The following is an 18,007-nucleotide window of genomic DNA, read 5'->3' as shown; positions in this document are numbered from 1 at the left end:
TTGAAAACCCCCGGAAGGGAAGTATAAAATTTATTATTTTTTTTGGTTTTTTTTTTTTTTTTAAAAAAAAATTTTTATTTTCGAAAAAAAAATGTTTTTTTTTTTACCTTTTTTTTTTTTTAAAAAAAGGGGGCCCCCCCCCCGGGGTTAAAAAAGGGGGGAAAATAAGGTTTTAATTTTCCCTTGGTTTTAAAAGTTGGATTTAAAATTTTTTAAAAAAATTTTTTCAAAATTTAAAAAATTTTTGGGGTTTTTTGGGGGAAAAAATTTTGTTTTCTTTTTTTTTTGTTTTTTTCCCCAAAAAAATTGAAAAATTTTTTGGGTTTGGGGGGGTTTTTTTGGGGGAAAATTTTTTTCTTTGGGTTTTTTTTTTTGGGTTTTTTGGGTCGGGTTTTTTTTGGGTGGCGGGTTTTTTTTTTGGGGTTTTTTTTTTGGGGGTTTTTTTTCCCCCTTTTTTTGAGTTTTGGGGGTTTTCCCGGGGTTTTTTGGGGGGTTTTTCTGGGCGTTTTTAAAAAAAAGGGTTTTTTTTTTTGGGGGGTTTTTTTGGGTTTTTTTTTTTGTTTTTTGGGCCCCTAACCTTTTTTTTTTTTAATTGGGAAATTTTTTTTTAAATTGGGGGTTTTTTTTTTTTTTTTAAAAATTTTTTTTGGGGGTTTTTTGTTAGGGGGTCAAGTTTATTTTGATTTTTTTTTTTTAAAAATTTTAATGTTTTTAAAATTAAAAACGTTTTTTTTTCCCCTTTTTTAAACAAAGCAATGAATGGGCCCTTCCAATGATATGGGGGATAATAACGATCTTTATTGTTTTGCTTTTTGGAATTCAATATAAAAAAATTTTGTGTTTATAATCCATTTTTTATAAAATGTCCGAAAGCTTTATAAATTTTTAATTATAGAACACATTTAATTTTCAAAAGGGTTCCCTTCATAATTTATTCCGATAAAATCCTAACCATACCGACGAACACAATAAACCCACAACAAACAAAAAACAAAAACCCAACCCAAATAACATACACACATAACAAAAAAAAAATCAATAAATTAACCCAATTCCAATATAAAACTTTTTTTAAAATTTGAGACGGGTTTAAGTTAAAATTTTTTTATTTTTATTTAATCCCTTCCCTTTTGTCAAGGCCTTTTAAAAAAATAAAAAAATAATTTAAATTTACCAAATTACATTGAATCATTAAAATTTTAATTTGATTCCCCGGGCCTCAAATACTTTTTTAACAAACCTGGACCAAAGGGAATTGTTAAAAACATATCCAAAAGAGTTTTAGTTCTTTTAATTTAAACTATTTCCTAGGATGAGATTGTTCCATAACGTGCCTTTATACCACAAAAAAGGTAAAAATTTTATAAAAACCCCTTTTTGGGGGAAAAACTTTTTTTCCCCCACCCGGGGGGAAAAAAAGAATTAAAGGAAATTGGGGAAACGACCCTTTTTAAATCGTTTTTTTAAAGGGGCCCAAATTTTCCATTTTTCACAAAAAATTCCGGAAATGGGGTTTAAGAAATTTTTTTTGGGGCCCCGGGAAAAACCCTTTTCCAAAAAAATTGCCAAAAAACGCCCCAAATTTTTCGGCCCGTAAAGTTTTAAAAAAAAAAGGGAAATTTTTAAACCCCCCCAAAAAAAAATTTTTCCTTTTACCCCTGGGGTTTTCTTTAAAAAATTTTTTAAAAAGGGGAAATAAAAAAAATTTTTTGGGTAAAAAATTTGGGGCAGGAACCCCCCGGGGGTGGGGGAAACTTTTGGAAAAAAAAGGCTAAACCAACCCCCCCCAAAAAAATTTTAACTTTTCCCTTAAAAACCCAAATTTTTTGAAAACGGGTTTTTTTTTTCCGCCAAAAAAAGGGGTTTACCCTTTTAAAATTAAACCAAAATTTTCCCTTTTTTAAAAGGGGCCCCTTTTGGGGAAAAAAAATTTCAACACCCCCAAATTTTGAAAAAGGGGGGCCCCTTTTTCCCCGGGGGGGGGGGGGGGGCCTTTTTTGGGGGGTTTAAACCCAGGGTTTTGGTTTTTTTAAAAAACTTACTTTTTTTTTTCCCCCAAAATAAAATTTTTTGGGGTTTCTTTAAATTTTAAAAAGTTTTTTTTTTTAAAAAAAATTTTAATAAATAAGGGTTTTGGGGGAAAAATTTTCTTTGGGGGAAAAACAAATTTCATTAAAAACCCTTTTGTTTTTTTTTTTAAAAAAGGGGGAAAAATTCCCCAAATTAAAAAAACCCCCTTGGGGTTAAAAAAAAACGTCCGAAAAAAAAGGGTTTTAACCCTAAAATTTTTTTTTGGACCCCCTGTAAAAAAAAGGGGCCCTGAAAAAAAAATTTTGGGAAAATTTTTTAAAAAAAATTTTTAAAGGGGAGGGGCCCGAAATTAAATTTTTAAAAGTGGTTTTCTCCCAAATAACATGGGGCATTTTTCCCCCCCCAACCCTTTTTTGGGGTTTAAAACCAAAAATACCTTTTTTGGGGCCAAAAAAAAAAAAAAAAAGGTTTTGGGTTACCCTATAAATTAAAATATCCAGAAATTCCATTTTATAATCATTAAATTCTTATTTTCCAAAAACTAAATCGGGATCCTGAAAATAGGGAGAAAATAAAAAGGGTCTAAATCCAAATAAAGAGTGGGTTTTTGTTTAATGGTTTGTTTTCATATTTTAGAAAAATTTAAAATTTTTTTTTTTAAAAAAAATTTTTCAATTTTTTTTTATTTTGGAAAAAAAGGGGTTTTTTTGGTTTTGTTTCCCCAATTAAAAAGGGTTTTTTTTTTAAACGTTTTTTTAAAAAAAAATTTTTGGGGGGGGGGGGGGGGGGGGGGGGGGGGGGGGGTTTTAACAGGGAATAATTTTTCCCCCCCAAAATGTTTGCTCTTAATTTTAAAAAATCTTTCCCTTTATTTTTTCGTTTTAAAATTTTTAGGGAAAATTTTTTTTTGGGCCCCCCCCCCCTTTCCCATTTTTTTTTTAAAAAAAAAAATTTTCCCACCCAAACCCCCCTTTTAAAAGCATTTTTTTTTTTGGGGGGTTTTTTTTCCCCTTTTAAAAACCCGTTTTTGTTTAGGGAAAAATTTATTTGGGATCCCGGGTTTCCCCTTTGGGCCCCCCCCCTTTGGGGCTTTTAAATATTTTCCTTTTTGGGGTTTTTCCCTTTTAAAATTTTTTTTGTCCCCCCCAAAATTTTTCTTTTCCCCAAACCTGGGGGGGGGAAAATTTTTTTGGGTTTTTTTTTTTGGGGGTTTTGTTTGTTTTTTTAAAAATTTTTTTTTTTATTATAAAAAAGAAAAATTTTAAAAAAAAAAAAATTTTTTTTTGGTTTTTGAGGAAAAAAAATTTTAAAATTTTTTTTTTTTTTTTTTTCTTTTTGTTTTTAAAAAAAAAAGGGGGAAAAAAAAAAAAAAAAGGAAAAAAAGGGGGGGGGGGGAAAAAGGTTTTAGTAGTGATCATGTAACATGTTATTTCATTAGTTGTTGAAACGATTGAAGTCAACCTCACTTCCCGCGTTCCGGACGCCATGGTTAAGATTATTGGTTCTAACTTTGTGAACTTGTATAAGACATATCGTCATATCTATCTCACGTTTTAATATCAGAAATATAATTATTTATTTTCAATGATGGTAAATTTCATTTTGCTTTGGTGCCTCAACTCCTCACACCTTCCCACACATTTATCTCAATAACTCCATCACACTTCACAACTACTACTCTCAACTCTCTGTAATCAACACAATACTCCATAACCAACAGCCCATTCTGAAATGCGAAACACGGGCACCACCTACATATATCTCAGTTAGCAATCAATACATGATTTTGGCTTGTATTGGGATTGATTTGCAGTTGTAAGGGCAGATGCTCCATAGTGGACTCATACTCACGTTGTTGGTGTGGTGAGGAGTTTGCCCGTCTCACCTCCGCTCTTTGCATACCTTTTCCATTTCTAGCCTCTTGATTATCGTATTGATGATTAAGTGTGAGTTGAGGGGGGAAGGGGGAAAGGGGAGGGGGGGGGGGAGTGGAGTTTGTGTGTGTGTCTGTGTGTGTGTGTGTGTGTGTGTGTGTGTGTTTTGGGGGGTGTGTGGTGGTGGTGGAGGGCAATATGAAAAATGAAATTTTCCATCTTTGAAATAAATTATTATTTTTCTGTTATTATATCGTGTGTTGAGATGAAGAGATGCTTTCATGTTCAATTTGTTAGTTCATTTTTCTTTACCATGCGTCAGTACGAGGGAAGTGAGTTGTATTCAATAGTTCAACTAATGAAATAACTTGTTTCCTTGAGCTCTACTAAAACCAACTCACTAGACGCTGAACTAAACAAAACAAAAAAAAAATGACGTCAAACTATAAGTCCTTGTGGGTTTCAGCGTGGCCTTCGTAAAGTTATGGCCTGACACTTACCAAAAAATGACGTCAAATGCCAGTCTTTTGCCACAAAAGAAAACAAATCGTGAGTTGTATTCAATAGTTCAACCAATGGAATCACTTGTTTCCGTGAGCTCTACTAACGACAACTCACTAGGCGATGCAAAAACCTAAAAAATGACGTAAACTGCCAGTCCTTTTGGATTTCAGTATCAGGCTATAACATAACGATGGCTACGGTTTCAGCGTAGCCATCGTTATGTTATAGCCTGATACGGAAACCCAAAAAGACTGGCAGTTTGACGTCATTATTTGGTCAGTGTCAGCGTAGCCATCGTTATGTTATAGCCTGATACGGAAACCCAAAAAGACTGGCAGTTTGACGTCATTATTTGGTCAGTGTCAGCGTAGCCATCGTTATGTTATAGCCTGATACGGAAACCCAAAAAGACTGGCAGTTTGACGTCATTATTTGGTCAGTGTCAGCGTAGCCATCGTTATGTTATAGCCTGATACGGAAACCCAAAAAGACTGGCAGTTTGACGTCATTATTTGGTCAGTGTCAGCGTAGCCATCGTTATGTTATAGCCTGATACGGAAACCCAAAAAGACTGGCAGTTTGACGTCATTATTTGGTCAGTGTCAGCGTAGCCATCGTTATGTTATAGCCTGATACGGAAACCCAAAAAGACTGGCAGTTTGACGTCATTATTTGGTCAGTGTCAGCGTAGCCATCGTTATGTTATAGCCTGATACGGAAACCCAAAAAGACTGGCAGTTTGACGTCATATATTGGTCAGTGTCAGCGTAGCCATCGTTATGTTATAGCCTGATACGGAAACCCAAAAAGACTGGCAGTTTGACGTCATTATTTGGTCAGTGTCAGCGTAGCCATCGTTATGTTATAGCCTGATACGGAAACCCAAAAAGACTGGCAGTTTGACGTCATTATTTGGTCAGTGTCAGCGTAGCCATCGTTATGTTATAGCCTGATACGGAAACCCAAAAAGACTGGCAGTTTGACGTCATTATTTGGTCAGTGTCAGCGTAGCCATCGTTATGTTATAGCCTGATACGGAAACCCAAAAAGACTGGCAGTTTGACGTCATTATTTGGTCAGTGTCAGCGTAGCCATCGTTATGTTATAGCCTGATACGGAAACCAAAAAAGACTGGCAGTTTGACGTCATTATTTGGTCAGTGTCAGCGTAGCCATCGTTATGTTATAGCCTGATACGGAAACCCAAAAAGACTGGCAGTTTGACGTCATTATTTGGTCAGTGTCAGCGTAGCCATCGTTATGTTATAGCCTGATACGGAAACCCAAAAAGACTGGCAGTTTGACGTCATTATTTGGTCAGTGTCAGCGTAGCCATCGTTATGTTATAGCCTGATACGGAAACCCAAAAAGACTGGCAGGTTGACGTCATTATTTGGTCAGTGTCAGCGTAGCCATCGTTATGTTATAGCCTGATCTTCTTCTTCTAGGTTCCATGCCTGGTCCAGGCTTCGGATACTGCATGAATTATCTCTCTCCATTCCTCCCTGTCTCTTGCCTTTTCAAACAGCTCTTGGATTGTTAGGCTGTTGAAGCCCTTCAGTTGGTCTATGAGTGTTTTTCTTTGTCTCCCCCGGGCGCGTTTACCAGATATTTTTCCACAACTTGCCAGGTATTCATTCTTATCTTTCCTTACTATGTGTCCGAAAAAGGATAGTTGTCGATCCACTATTAAGGGCATTAGTTTCCTTTGTTGGTATTTTTGTTTTAGCACTTCTTCGTTCGTTTTGTGTGCAGTATACGATATTCTCTGCATCCTTCTCAAGCACCACATTTCAAAAGCTTCAATGTTCTTTTGTGTTTCTGCATTTGTAGTCCAGCTTTCGCATCCGTATAACAAGATTGGCCACACGTAGCACTTCAAGACTCGGAGTCTAATCCCGAACGACATCTGTTTGTTTTTCAAAATGTTTCCCAGGTCCATGAAGGCCTGTTTGGCTTGAGCCTGATACGGAAACCCAAAAAGACTGGCAGTTTGACGTCATTATTTGGTTTTTGCACCGCCTAGTGAGTTGTGGTTAGTAGAGCTCATGGAAACAAGTGGTCCAATTGGTTGAAATATTGAATACAACTCACGATTTGTTTTCTTTTATGGCAAAAGACTGGCATTTTGACGTCATTTCTTGGTCAGTATCAGGCCATAACTTTACGAAGGCCACGATTCCAGTGTCAGGCTTTTAGATAAAGATGGCTACGATTGGACACACGAAATCCACGACACAGCATCTTTCATAATATTGCTTTGAGAAGCCATTTTGTATGAGTAGTTCTCACTAAATCCCTCCATAGGATACACAGCATCGACGGGACGGTATCCATAGACGCACGACAAATTAAACACACTATATGTCGTCATCATAGAACCCCCCTCACCACCCCCCCCCCCGCCACCTACCCCCACTTTCTCAAAATCAACAGACAACAATCATTCTTATGTTACTGAAATTTACAATAAACGAATTCAATAAACCCGGACTGATATCATGTTTATGTCACATGACTTTTGTTTTGACGCCATCTATTAATTATAATTTGAATCCTTGTTGGAGGCGAACGTCAAGGATGACTATATCCTCATGCTATTTCGTTTGGAATTGCACTCAGGGAGGCAGGACAATGTTTCGTCAGAACTCAAGTGTTTGAGGTAAAATCTTTATTATTGTTGTTGTTATTATTATTATTATTATTATTATTATTATTATTATTATTATTATTATTATTATTATTATTATTATTATTATTATTTTTATTATTATTATTATTATTATTATATTATTATTATTATTATTATTATTATTATTATTATTATTATTATTATTATTATTATTATTATTATATTATTATTATTATTATTATTCATTATCATTATCATTATTATTGTTATTATTGTTATTATATATTATTATTATTATTATTATTATTATTATTATTATTATTATTATTATTATTATTATTTATTATTATTATTATTATTATCATCATCATATCATTATTATTTATTATTATATTATTATTATTATTATTATTATTATTATTATTATTATTATTATTATCATTATTATGTGGTCTAGTGGTATGACCCTCGCTTTCAGATCGGAAGGTTCATGGTTCGTGCCTCGCTCGGCACATAGTTGAATCCTTGGAGAAGGCCCTTTACTCACATTTTCTCACCGCACTCTATTCTAAAATGAGTACCTGGCCGTTAACAGCACTGTCTATCTCCGAAAAAACGGTAATATTTTCTAACAGGCGTCATATTCCGTCCTAAATGATAAATGTTGCTGTTGGCCAGGGAACCCTTGTAAAGCTCTTTGAGAACGTTTAGTAGATATTGTGCTATATAAAACCTCAATTATTTTTTTTTGCAATGGACAATACTAATATTTCGTGTTGGTTTGACCGTATTTCTATTACAACAATCGGCCCATAAATTTGGTGATCAGACCTGCAAATAAGTAATCATTGGTCAAATATATTTGTCCACAATAAAATGTGACCACTCGCCTCAACTCGGTATTATGGAGCATCGTGGCTCATTGGTACAAGGTCATTGCTTCGTATCTGAAATGTTCTGGGTTCGAATGATCCTTTCCCTGTGCGACACGCCAAGTCACCCTAGCTCAATATGCGGGGCAGCACTGCGGCTCACGCCTGGGATATTTCAGTCTTCCCCAAGAATAAAATACTCTAAACACAATTTTCCCCTTGGGGATGAATAAAAGAATATTTATTTTATTCATTTCAAAATTTATTATTTATTTATATGTTGGAATGGCTAAGATGTTGAAATTTGAGTTACGTTAAACACAAACACAGCATAAAAACAGAAATGTTTGTTTAGTTTTTATAGCGAATTCCCAATGTTGAAATAGTTGATAGAGCTCTTGCTACACGGATTAGAACCCGGGGTAGATTCGGGGTGATGATGACGATGACGATAATAACAATACTAATGATAATGATGATGATGAAGATGATGATGATGATGATAACAATAATAATATAATAATAATAATAATAATAATAATATAATAATAATATTATAATAATTATTATAATAATATAGTATAATGAATAATATAATATAATAATAATATAATAATAATAATAATAATAATAATATAATAAATAATAATAATAATAATAATAATAATAATAATAATAATAATATAATAATAATAATAATAATAATAATTAATATAATAATAATAATAATAATAATAATAATAATAATAATAATAATAATAATAATAATAATTATAATAATAATAAAAATAATTATAATGATTATTATAATTATAATAATGATAATGATAATATGAATAATAATAACTATAATAATAATAATAATAATAATAATATATATTGGCGCTGGCTTCCGGCGACAACAGACGTGTTGTGAATGTTTACCTATTTTCTACACATATTTTTATTCATTTATCATTCAATCGCCGGAATTAACGCCTAATTTTTATTCAAAATGGATGGGAAGTATATATTGTTCCTGATTTTTATATTTATTAGTATATTTATAAGCATAAATGGTGTTTTAGCCTGTGATTTTGCTGCCAAAATAAGCCTATCGATAACTTATACTCCAGAGACTCTCCGATCCCTCCAACCCGTGTCACCCCACCACCCACTATTGACACATCATTTATTACAGTAAGAAAGAGGGGGAGAAAAGGAGGAATAAAAACAAAATTTAACAGACGTCCTTTTCGTCCATTTTTACCCTGTGTAGTGACAGGTAATGTAAGATCACTGAAAAACAAAATTGATGAACTGTTTTCAGTGTGTCGTTTTAATAGTGACTTTCGTCAAGCTTCCATAATAGCGTTAACAGAGACTTGGCTATCTCCTCACATACCATCATCATGTTTTAATATTGAACAATATTCACTATTTCGAGGAGATCGGACTAATGTAAATAAACGAACTGGGGGTGGGGTGTGCACATATATTAACAACAAATGGTGCCACCCCAATAACTGTCAGATAAAGAAAATGTATTGTGACGATGATATTGAATTTATTACTGTTTCGTCACGACCATATTATCTACCCGGGAATATACTTATGTCATCATCATCAACGTCTACATTCCACCATCATCAGACAACACCACAGCGAAAAATATTTTGAGGAAAGAAATACAGGACATTCTAATTAAGTGACCCGATGCCGTATTGATGGTCACTGGCGATTTTAACCAATGCAACGATTTTACTCTCCCGGGACTTCATCAATACGTGGACTGCGAGACAAGGGACAAAAAAACATTAGATTTATTCCTGTGTAATATTAAAAATAGTTATAAATGTTTACCCGTGCCCCATTAGGTTTATCTGACCACTGCATGCTTTTGCTACTCCCCACCTACCGCCCTGTTTTTAAACGTGTAAAACCAGTAAAGAAAAGTGTACAGATCTGGAATGGAAGTGTGTGTGAAGATTTGCGTGGTTGTTTTGAATGCACTGACTGGAATGTTTTTATCGAATCATGTGATAGTGTGGATGAGCTGAATGACTGTGTGAGTGAGTATTTAAAATTCTGTGAACAGCTAGTGTCTTGTAAAAAAGAAATAAAATATTATCCTAACAACAAGCCTTGGATAACAAAAGATCTAAAACTTTTATTGAACCAAAAGACAACTCTCTATACTAGTGGAAACAAAAAAGATCTGAAAACAAAACAACAAGAGATAAAGAGGGTAATATCTAGTTGTAGAGATAAGTACAAAAATAAAATTGAAAAATGCTTTTCTTCTGGGGATATACGGGACACGTGGCGGGGGCTTAAAACTGCTGTTAACTATAATCCAAAGCCCACGATTATATCAGAAGATATCGAAATTGAAACTTTAAATAAATTTTATTCACGTTTCGACACACAAACAAATTTGATATTGAAAATGAAAAACATAAATTAGACAGGGCTTTGGAAGATGAAATGACTATTGAGGTCAGTGAAGAGGAAACGAGATTCGTATTTTCGAAACTAAACGAGAGGAAGGCTGCTGGGCCGGATGGATTGAAAGGAAAACTATTAAAAGAATGTGCCCACCAGCTTTCCCCCATTTATACACATATTTTTAACTGGTCCCTCCAATGCGTTTCGATCCCTGAAATTTGGAAAACTTCAAAAATTATTCCTGTTCCAAAAAAAGAAAAACTTGAAACTATGAACGATCTCAGACCTGTTGCACTGACTTCAATAGTCATGAAATCTTTAGAAAAACTTGTTCTTGTTAAAATTAGGAATCAGTTTATGCCATTGAGTGATAGTCATCAATTTGCTTACAAACCAGGACGTGGCGTAGAGGATGCCATTTTGCTGTTTACAAACAACATCTACAGGCATCTAGATCACGCTAGGAGCTATTGCAGATTGTTTTTTGCAGATTTTTCTTCAGCGTTCAATACAATGCAACCTCAGTTGGTTGTTCAAAAATTGACTAGTCTGAATTTAAACAAGTATATAATTGCTTGGGTGCTCGAATTTCTTACGGAGAGAGCACAATATGTTCAATTAGGACAAAACAAATCTTCCTGTATAACTACAAATACTGGGGCTCCTCAAGGTTGTGTATTGTCCCCTGTATTATTCACAATATACACGAATGACTGTAGAAGTCAAAACCTGAGTATACCTTTAATAAAGTTTGCAGATGACACCGCTCTTCAAGGCCTCATAACAAATGGCAACGAAGTGGCTTATAGGCAAGAAATTGATAGATTTGTGTCTTGGTGTGATGCCCACCACCTAGAGCTTAACATAAGCAAGACAAAGGAGCTAGTGATTGACTTTAGGAGAGTGAAGGAACCGATAGAACCGTTAAAATTATAGGACCAATTCGTCCAGCGAGTTCCTCACTACAAATACCTTGGTGTAACGATTGATGACAGGCTCAAGTGGGATGAACACTTGAAAATAATTAGGCATAAGATGTGCAGACGTACATATTTTTTATCAAAACTCTCTCAGTTTAGAATAGATAAAACCCTCTGCACATTATTTTATAGAGCAGTAATCGAAAGTGTTTTGTCATTTTTATAACAGCTTGGGGAGGCAATTGCTTAGCAGTGGAAAGGAACAAAATAAATTCAAATATTAAAAAATCCATTAAACGCTATATAAATGATGTTGACGATGTAGATCTTTTATACGAGAAATTTTGTATAAATAAAATAACTAAAATATTAAATGACCAGTATCATCCACTAAGACCATCAATTATTATGTCAGAAAGAAGTGGTCGCCCTTTCTCTATTTCAACGAAAACAGAGAGACACCGAAAATCTTTTCTGCCGTCCAGTATTAGGCTTTATAACAACAAGCAATAATCATTTTATATAATTATTTCTCATTTTTACTTTTTAAAAATATAAATATTAATTTATTTGTTTTGCAATCTTTTCAATTTTCAATTTATAGTGACAGTTTTAACTATTTTACAGTGTTGAAATTATTCATATTATAAAGCGCAGCTCTGGTTATAGAGCTGCTCCTTTTTTATATATATACATCCTATTTCCATTGTATTTTTATCTTATGTGTAAATTCTAACACGTCTGTACAAAAAATTTCCTTTTTGGGATGCAATAAAGTATTATTATTATTATTATTTATTATTATTATTATTATTATTATTATTATTATTATTATTATTATTATTATTATTATTATTATTATAATAATAATAATAATAATAATAATATAATAATAATAATAATAATAATAATAATAATAATAATAATAAATAATAATAATAATAATAATAATAATAATAATAATAATAATAATAATAATAATAATAATAATAATAATAATAATAATAATAATAATAATAATAATAATAATAATAATAATAATAATAATAATAATAATATAATAATGAGATGAGATGATGATGATGATGATGATGATGATGATGATGTATGATGATGATGATGATGATGATGATGTTTGATGATGAGATGATGATGATGATGATGATGATATGATGATGATGATGATGATGATGATGATGATGATGATGATGATGATGATGATGATGATGATGATGATGATGATGATGATGATGATGATGATGATGATGATGATGATGATGATGATGATGATGATGATGATGATGATGATGATGATGATGATGATGATAAAGATGATGATGATGATGATGATGATGATGATGATGATGATGATGATGATGATGATGATGATGATGATGATGATGATGATGATGATGATGATGATGATGATGATGATGATGGCGATGATGGTGATAAAGATAATTACGATGATCATTTGTTATTAATAATAGTAGGAAGAGACATGGCACCTCTAAGGCGATATTACAATATTCTGTTGGACAAAGATAACATGCTGACGACAAGATACTTATTTTACACCAGAGTACGGTGAGAGAATGTGATTACTAAGATGTTTGCAAAGACTCCACTCTGTTACGATTGGATTGGTGCCGAACACCAGACCGTCCGGCCGGAAGGCGAGAGTCATACCAAAAGACTATAACGTCACATTCATATATCATGTTTTGTCTTGCGTATTTAAAAAAATGATCTTTTATATAGCGCAAAATACACTAAATGTGCACAAAGCGCTTCACAAGGGGGCCCTGGTCAACAGCAACATTTAACATAGAGGACAAAACAAGAGGCCTCTTAGGCGATATTACAACTTTCGGACAGAAACAACACTGTCAACGGCCAGTTACTTATTTTACACCTGAGCACGGTGAGATAATGTGAGTTAAGAGTCTTTTCTAAGGACTCAACTATGCGACGAGCAATGCTCGGACCCAGGACATTCTAATCTCAAAGCAAGTGTCAGACCACATAGCCGCACATATCATATTTGTGACCCTCCTTCTCAAAACGGTATTATGTCGGGGATGATTCAGACCCCAAAAAGTGAATTAAGAGATACATTGATGAGAAATTGGAGCTTAGAAGTTTTTTGCAATGCAAGAAATAGTCTTTTTACTCCACCATAACGTACAGAAATTAAACCCAAGTTGGATATTTGTGGCTATGAATTCAATTTCCCTTACCGAGTGGATCCCGACATAATACCGCTTTGATACGGTGGGTCACATTTGTCTCTTTCTATTCCTCAGACTTTCTGACATATTATAGGAATGACCATGGATTTTCTTGACACTCCAATTGATTACTGGATGTACATTTTGAATCACGTGATCAACGCCACGTCAGATCTGTATCAAACTGACCTCGAACAATCTTTGGAACCTGAAAACGACAGCCGTAATTATACCAACGACACAGATGTATTTGATTACGATGCGTACAACTTTACCTGGTGCGTCGGTGACTACATAGAAAATGTGTGCTTCTTCGAGGGCAAACACACCTTAAGACAGATCTCGTCTGTTTTATATATCGTGTTGCCAATTATCGGTCTCATCACAAATGTCATCAACATTATCGTTTTTCGACGACAAAGAGTTCTAGCCGACAGCTGCACGCCTATACTGCTAACGATTGCCATTTCAGACTTCTTCAGCTCACTGTCGTTCATCATGATTGGCATATCAATGCATTTGCCCCTCTCAACCATGGATTCTCTTTGTTTCATCGTGGTGACCACTTTTTGCACAACGGTTAACAAAGTCACTTCTGACTTCGCTTGCTGGATCACGACGTTCTTATCCTTTGAGAGAATGTCGAAAGTGGCTCCCTCTTATCGCGTCAAAAATTATTTCACACCAAACCGATCAACTGTTCTAAGCTTTACGATGCTTCTAGTGTGCGCAGCCATGGACCTGTCCGACTGCTTTGGAGATGTGGTTGTGGTGGACTCCTCATACGATGACATCAAATTGTTTCAATTTGAACCACTCGCTCTGCTGTCTTGGCCAAATTCCCATAATTATATTTTTCATTTCATAACAATTCTCCTCGTCATCATTTTCAACATCGTCATCATCTTCAAAGTTGACGTGTTTACAAAACGGTTTCCACTATCAGCACGATCCGGTACGATCCAACAAGAAAAACCAACAACACCGCAAAAAGCAGGAATTGGGATGCACGAATGCAACGAACACGGACACACACCGATCAAAGAGGCAAGGCTGATGAAAATGCTTTTGGTAATTTCAATAATTTTTGTCATCACATATTTCAACAAGGCATTGCTTCAAATTTTGTCCCAGGAATATAATCCTCGTTTTTATTTCATCAGTTACTCACTTCATGTCTATTTCGTGGTTTCCAGAAATGTCATAAAATGGTTGGAAATGATCAATGGCAGTTGCAAGTTCTTCATATATTGCATGATGAGTTCCACATTCAAAAAACAAGTTCGAGGCCTGCTATGTTCACCACGTCCAGAAACTGAGGTCGTGCAGACGTGCAATTCTGATGGCCGAACGCAATTTTGGAACTAGTGTAACATTGTTATATAACGGACAGTAGTTTGTGTCATTTTTTTTTTGGTTTGAGATTTCCATTTTTCCAACAATGAGCCCATAATAGATTGGGCTATCAGACCTGCGAAAATGTGCACGCTGGGCTGTACCAAAGGGTTGATTTTGTCATCATCACCATTAAAATAATCAAAGATTTGGCAAAACTAAAGACAAAAAATATAATCACTATCATCAGCTTCTCTGGGTAGTTTATCAAGGGCAGCGTGGCTCAGCTGTAAGGTCTTTGCTTCGTACCAAAAATGTACCGAGTTCGACTACCCGTCGCGCCTCATTATGTGGCCTTGAGCAAGTCACCTCGCCCTAGCTCACTTTGCACTGCGGCTGACGACTAGGTTATTCCAGTATTCGCTTGGAATAGACCCTAGAGACAAATTTTCCCTCGGGGACATGTACAGGGAATATATTTATCCATTTAGCTATTTATCTTAACAACGGAATAATACCCAAATTGCTGAAGACCATACATCAACATTATACAAGTGACAGCTTTTATTTAAGTCAGAAAAAAACTTGAGCTTTTATATAGCGCAATATCCACTAAATGTGCTCAAAGCGCTCTACAAAGGGTCCATAAGCAACAACAACATGTAACATGTCTAACGAGACACGCCGCCTTTTAGGCGATATTACAATATTTTATAATATAAAAAAGATACACGATTAACAATCAAGTACTCAATTCTCCACTTAGTACAGTGAGCGAATGTGAGTAAAGAGCCTTTTCCAAGGACTCAACTATACGCCGAGCGAGGCTCGAACCCAGGACCTTCCATCCGAAAGCGAGTGTCATACCACAAGACCATATAGCCGCACAAAGGAAAATCGTGGACAATGTTGATACCCTGTCCATATAACTTTTTTAACCTATGAGAAGTTGATTCTGTTATTCTGATGAAGCAAGTTCGTCAGTATTTTGATTACTTTACATTATTTAAGAGAATAAAAATGTGAAATTGATAGTAAGCTTCAATTTTATATAAGGAAACAGATAAAATCCTCGGTTTTCCCTTTTATCAACAAAACTGGATGAATGAAAGAAGCACTACAGACGAATGAGATAATGTGGTAATGGCGAAACGACCATTATATCCGTTTTCGTATATTAAATTGAAGCTTACATTCAATTTCACATTGTTCTTCGAGCTTCGAGCAGCAACAATAACAATGTTTACCTGATAGAAACTGATGGCAACAAAACGTTTCCTTATCTTTTGGAGAGACAAAATGACTTAATATTGTATATTCTGGTGGCAGGCGTCCCAAAATTGACCGAAATTGGAACAGTCTCAAATGAATGATCCATCGGAGCCGACGTGCACTGATTTTCAGGTCTGATAAGCCATTATGGGTCCATTAATAAAAATAATATCAAAATATTAAAATTGAAATATTAAAATTCCCTTTTATTTATCCAAATGGGGAAATTTGTCTTTAGGATCTATTCCAAGAGAAGACGGGAATAACACATGCGCCAGCCGCAGTGCAGCTCCGCAAAATGAACAAGGGCGAGGCCACACAGCGCGGCGGTTGATCATGATGGAACTCGGTACCTTTTGGGGACAAAGCAAAGAACGTAGCGCTGAGCCACGCTGCCCCCCCCCCCCCTTCAAAAAAAGCAAAATATTGTACATGTCAACAATGTTAAACTGGGCCCATTATTGGGTTGGAAGGTCAGACCTGAATATATGTATACGTGGAACAGAGCCATACTTATAGGGGCGGAATTTATCCCTATTCTCTACTATTAAACTACCAATATCACTTGCTTGCTGTTTTATAATCAGACAATTATTCTATTGCAAAGTACAACCCGCCAGATCGAACAGCCCCAGCTACCCAACCACTGCTGGATGAGAGAGGTCAGGGCATCGGGACAGCGGGGGGGGGGGGGGGGGCGTTAGTAAAAAAGTTGTCGATTACACTAAGGAATGATGCCGTCCCCTCTGCGTGATAAACGATTAATCTGTTGTGTTTTTGACGGGACCCCAGATTAATACCCTATTGTGGAATCACTCAACTCAGAAGCGTTCATGTGAGAGAACAGTTTATTACTGTGTATAAGTTAAGAGTATATACAAATATATCGCAACAACATTTTAAGAAGGAAAAACAGTATAAATAACTCAACTATGGAAAGTAAGGAACAAAGATTGCATCCTTCTCTAGGGCATGCCACTCTGATATATGTAAGCACAAATAATATTTTAACAATGGACTGAATGGATAATAACTAATTAAGCTGTAACTAAAATCAATTAGCTAATAACTAAGGGGAGCAACTCTTTCCTAGAGTAACACTATGTATAAGGCCATAACATTATCTACCAACTGAACGTTTAGGAGCCCCGTGTCGTAAATCAGATAACTGAAGTAATGATAAAAGTAGCAAACTATTTGTCAAAGAAGTTTTAGAAAATAATTAATCATCAATTTTGGCCCACCGTTGAGGGGACCGGTAGCTCAGTTATTAGAGCACTCGCTTTACATGCAAGAGTCCGAGATCTATCCCGGATAATGTCGATATTGTTTTCTCCCCCCCCCCTCCCCAACCGCTTGTCCATTAACCAGCAATGTTAGATCTGGCGGAAAGTACTTTTCTATAAACTAGCGTCCTATCCGAAGAGTAAAGAAAGAGAAAAATGCACTTGCTGTTGTTGCCCATTACACGCCATAGAAACCGGGATAAACTCCTGCTCCATAGGTCTAATGACTCCCAAGGACTTGCTTTTAATTACTACTGTTGCCCACCCTTCATTAAGTGAAGATGGTTTTCAAAAGCTTGCTATGTCAATTTTCCCAATTTCTGAAATTTTCCATCCATGATCTGGATTGAAACCTAAACTTCATTTTAAGTATCAAGATGAAAAAAAAAATGTCCTTTGTATAAATTTGAGGTTAAAGCCTCTTGATAAAATGGTAAACCGGATGTGACATTCTAAGGGAAATAATCCTTGCTATCTTAACCTCCTCCTTACCAACAACATAAAAATCGTCACATTTGTCATGATGATGTGTCAGTGCCTGACATAATCTCTCGGAAGGTGAAAAGTCTGGATTTGCATTTCTATTTTCATTTTCTGAAAGATTCTTTTCCCAAAAGCATTTTA

General features: G+C 34.9%; 1 protein-coding gene across 1 annotated transcript; it reads left to right on the top strand.

Moving 5' to 3' along the window:
- The first annotated feature begins 6,968 nt into the window (after nucleotides 1–6,968).
- LOC144960617 (uncharacterized) lies at nucleotides 6,969–17,773 on the top strand. Its single transcript, XM_078893841.1, has 2 exons — nucleotides 6,969–7,070; nucleotides 13,566–17,773. The coding sequence occupies exon 2, from the start codon at nucleotides 13,587–13,589 to the stop codon at nucleotides 14,856–14,858; it is 1,272 nt and encodes a 423-aa protein (XP_078749967.1). The 5' UTR covers nucleotides 6,969–7,070; nucleotides 13,566–13,586; the 3' UTR covers nucleotides 14,859–17,773.
- Nucleotides 17,774–18,007: the final 234 nt, after the last annotated feature.

The sequence above is a fragment of the Berghia stephanieae genome, chromosome 15 (genome assembly GCF_034508935.2).
Source record: "Berghia stephanieae isolate SIO BIC M18660-M18661 chromosome 15, UCSD_Bste_1.3, whole genome shotgun sequence".
Taxonomy (NCBI): Eukaryota; Metazoa; Mollusca; class Gastropoda; order Nudibranchia; family Aeolidiidae; genus Berghia; species Berghia stephanieae.
Note: the sequence above shows the minus strand (reverse complement) of the source record. Positions and strands in the feature narration are given on the sequence as shown.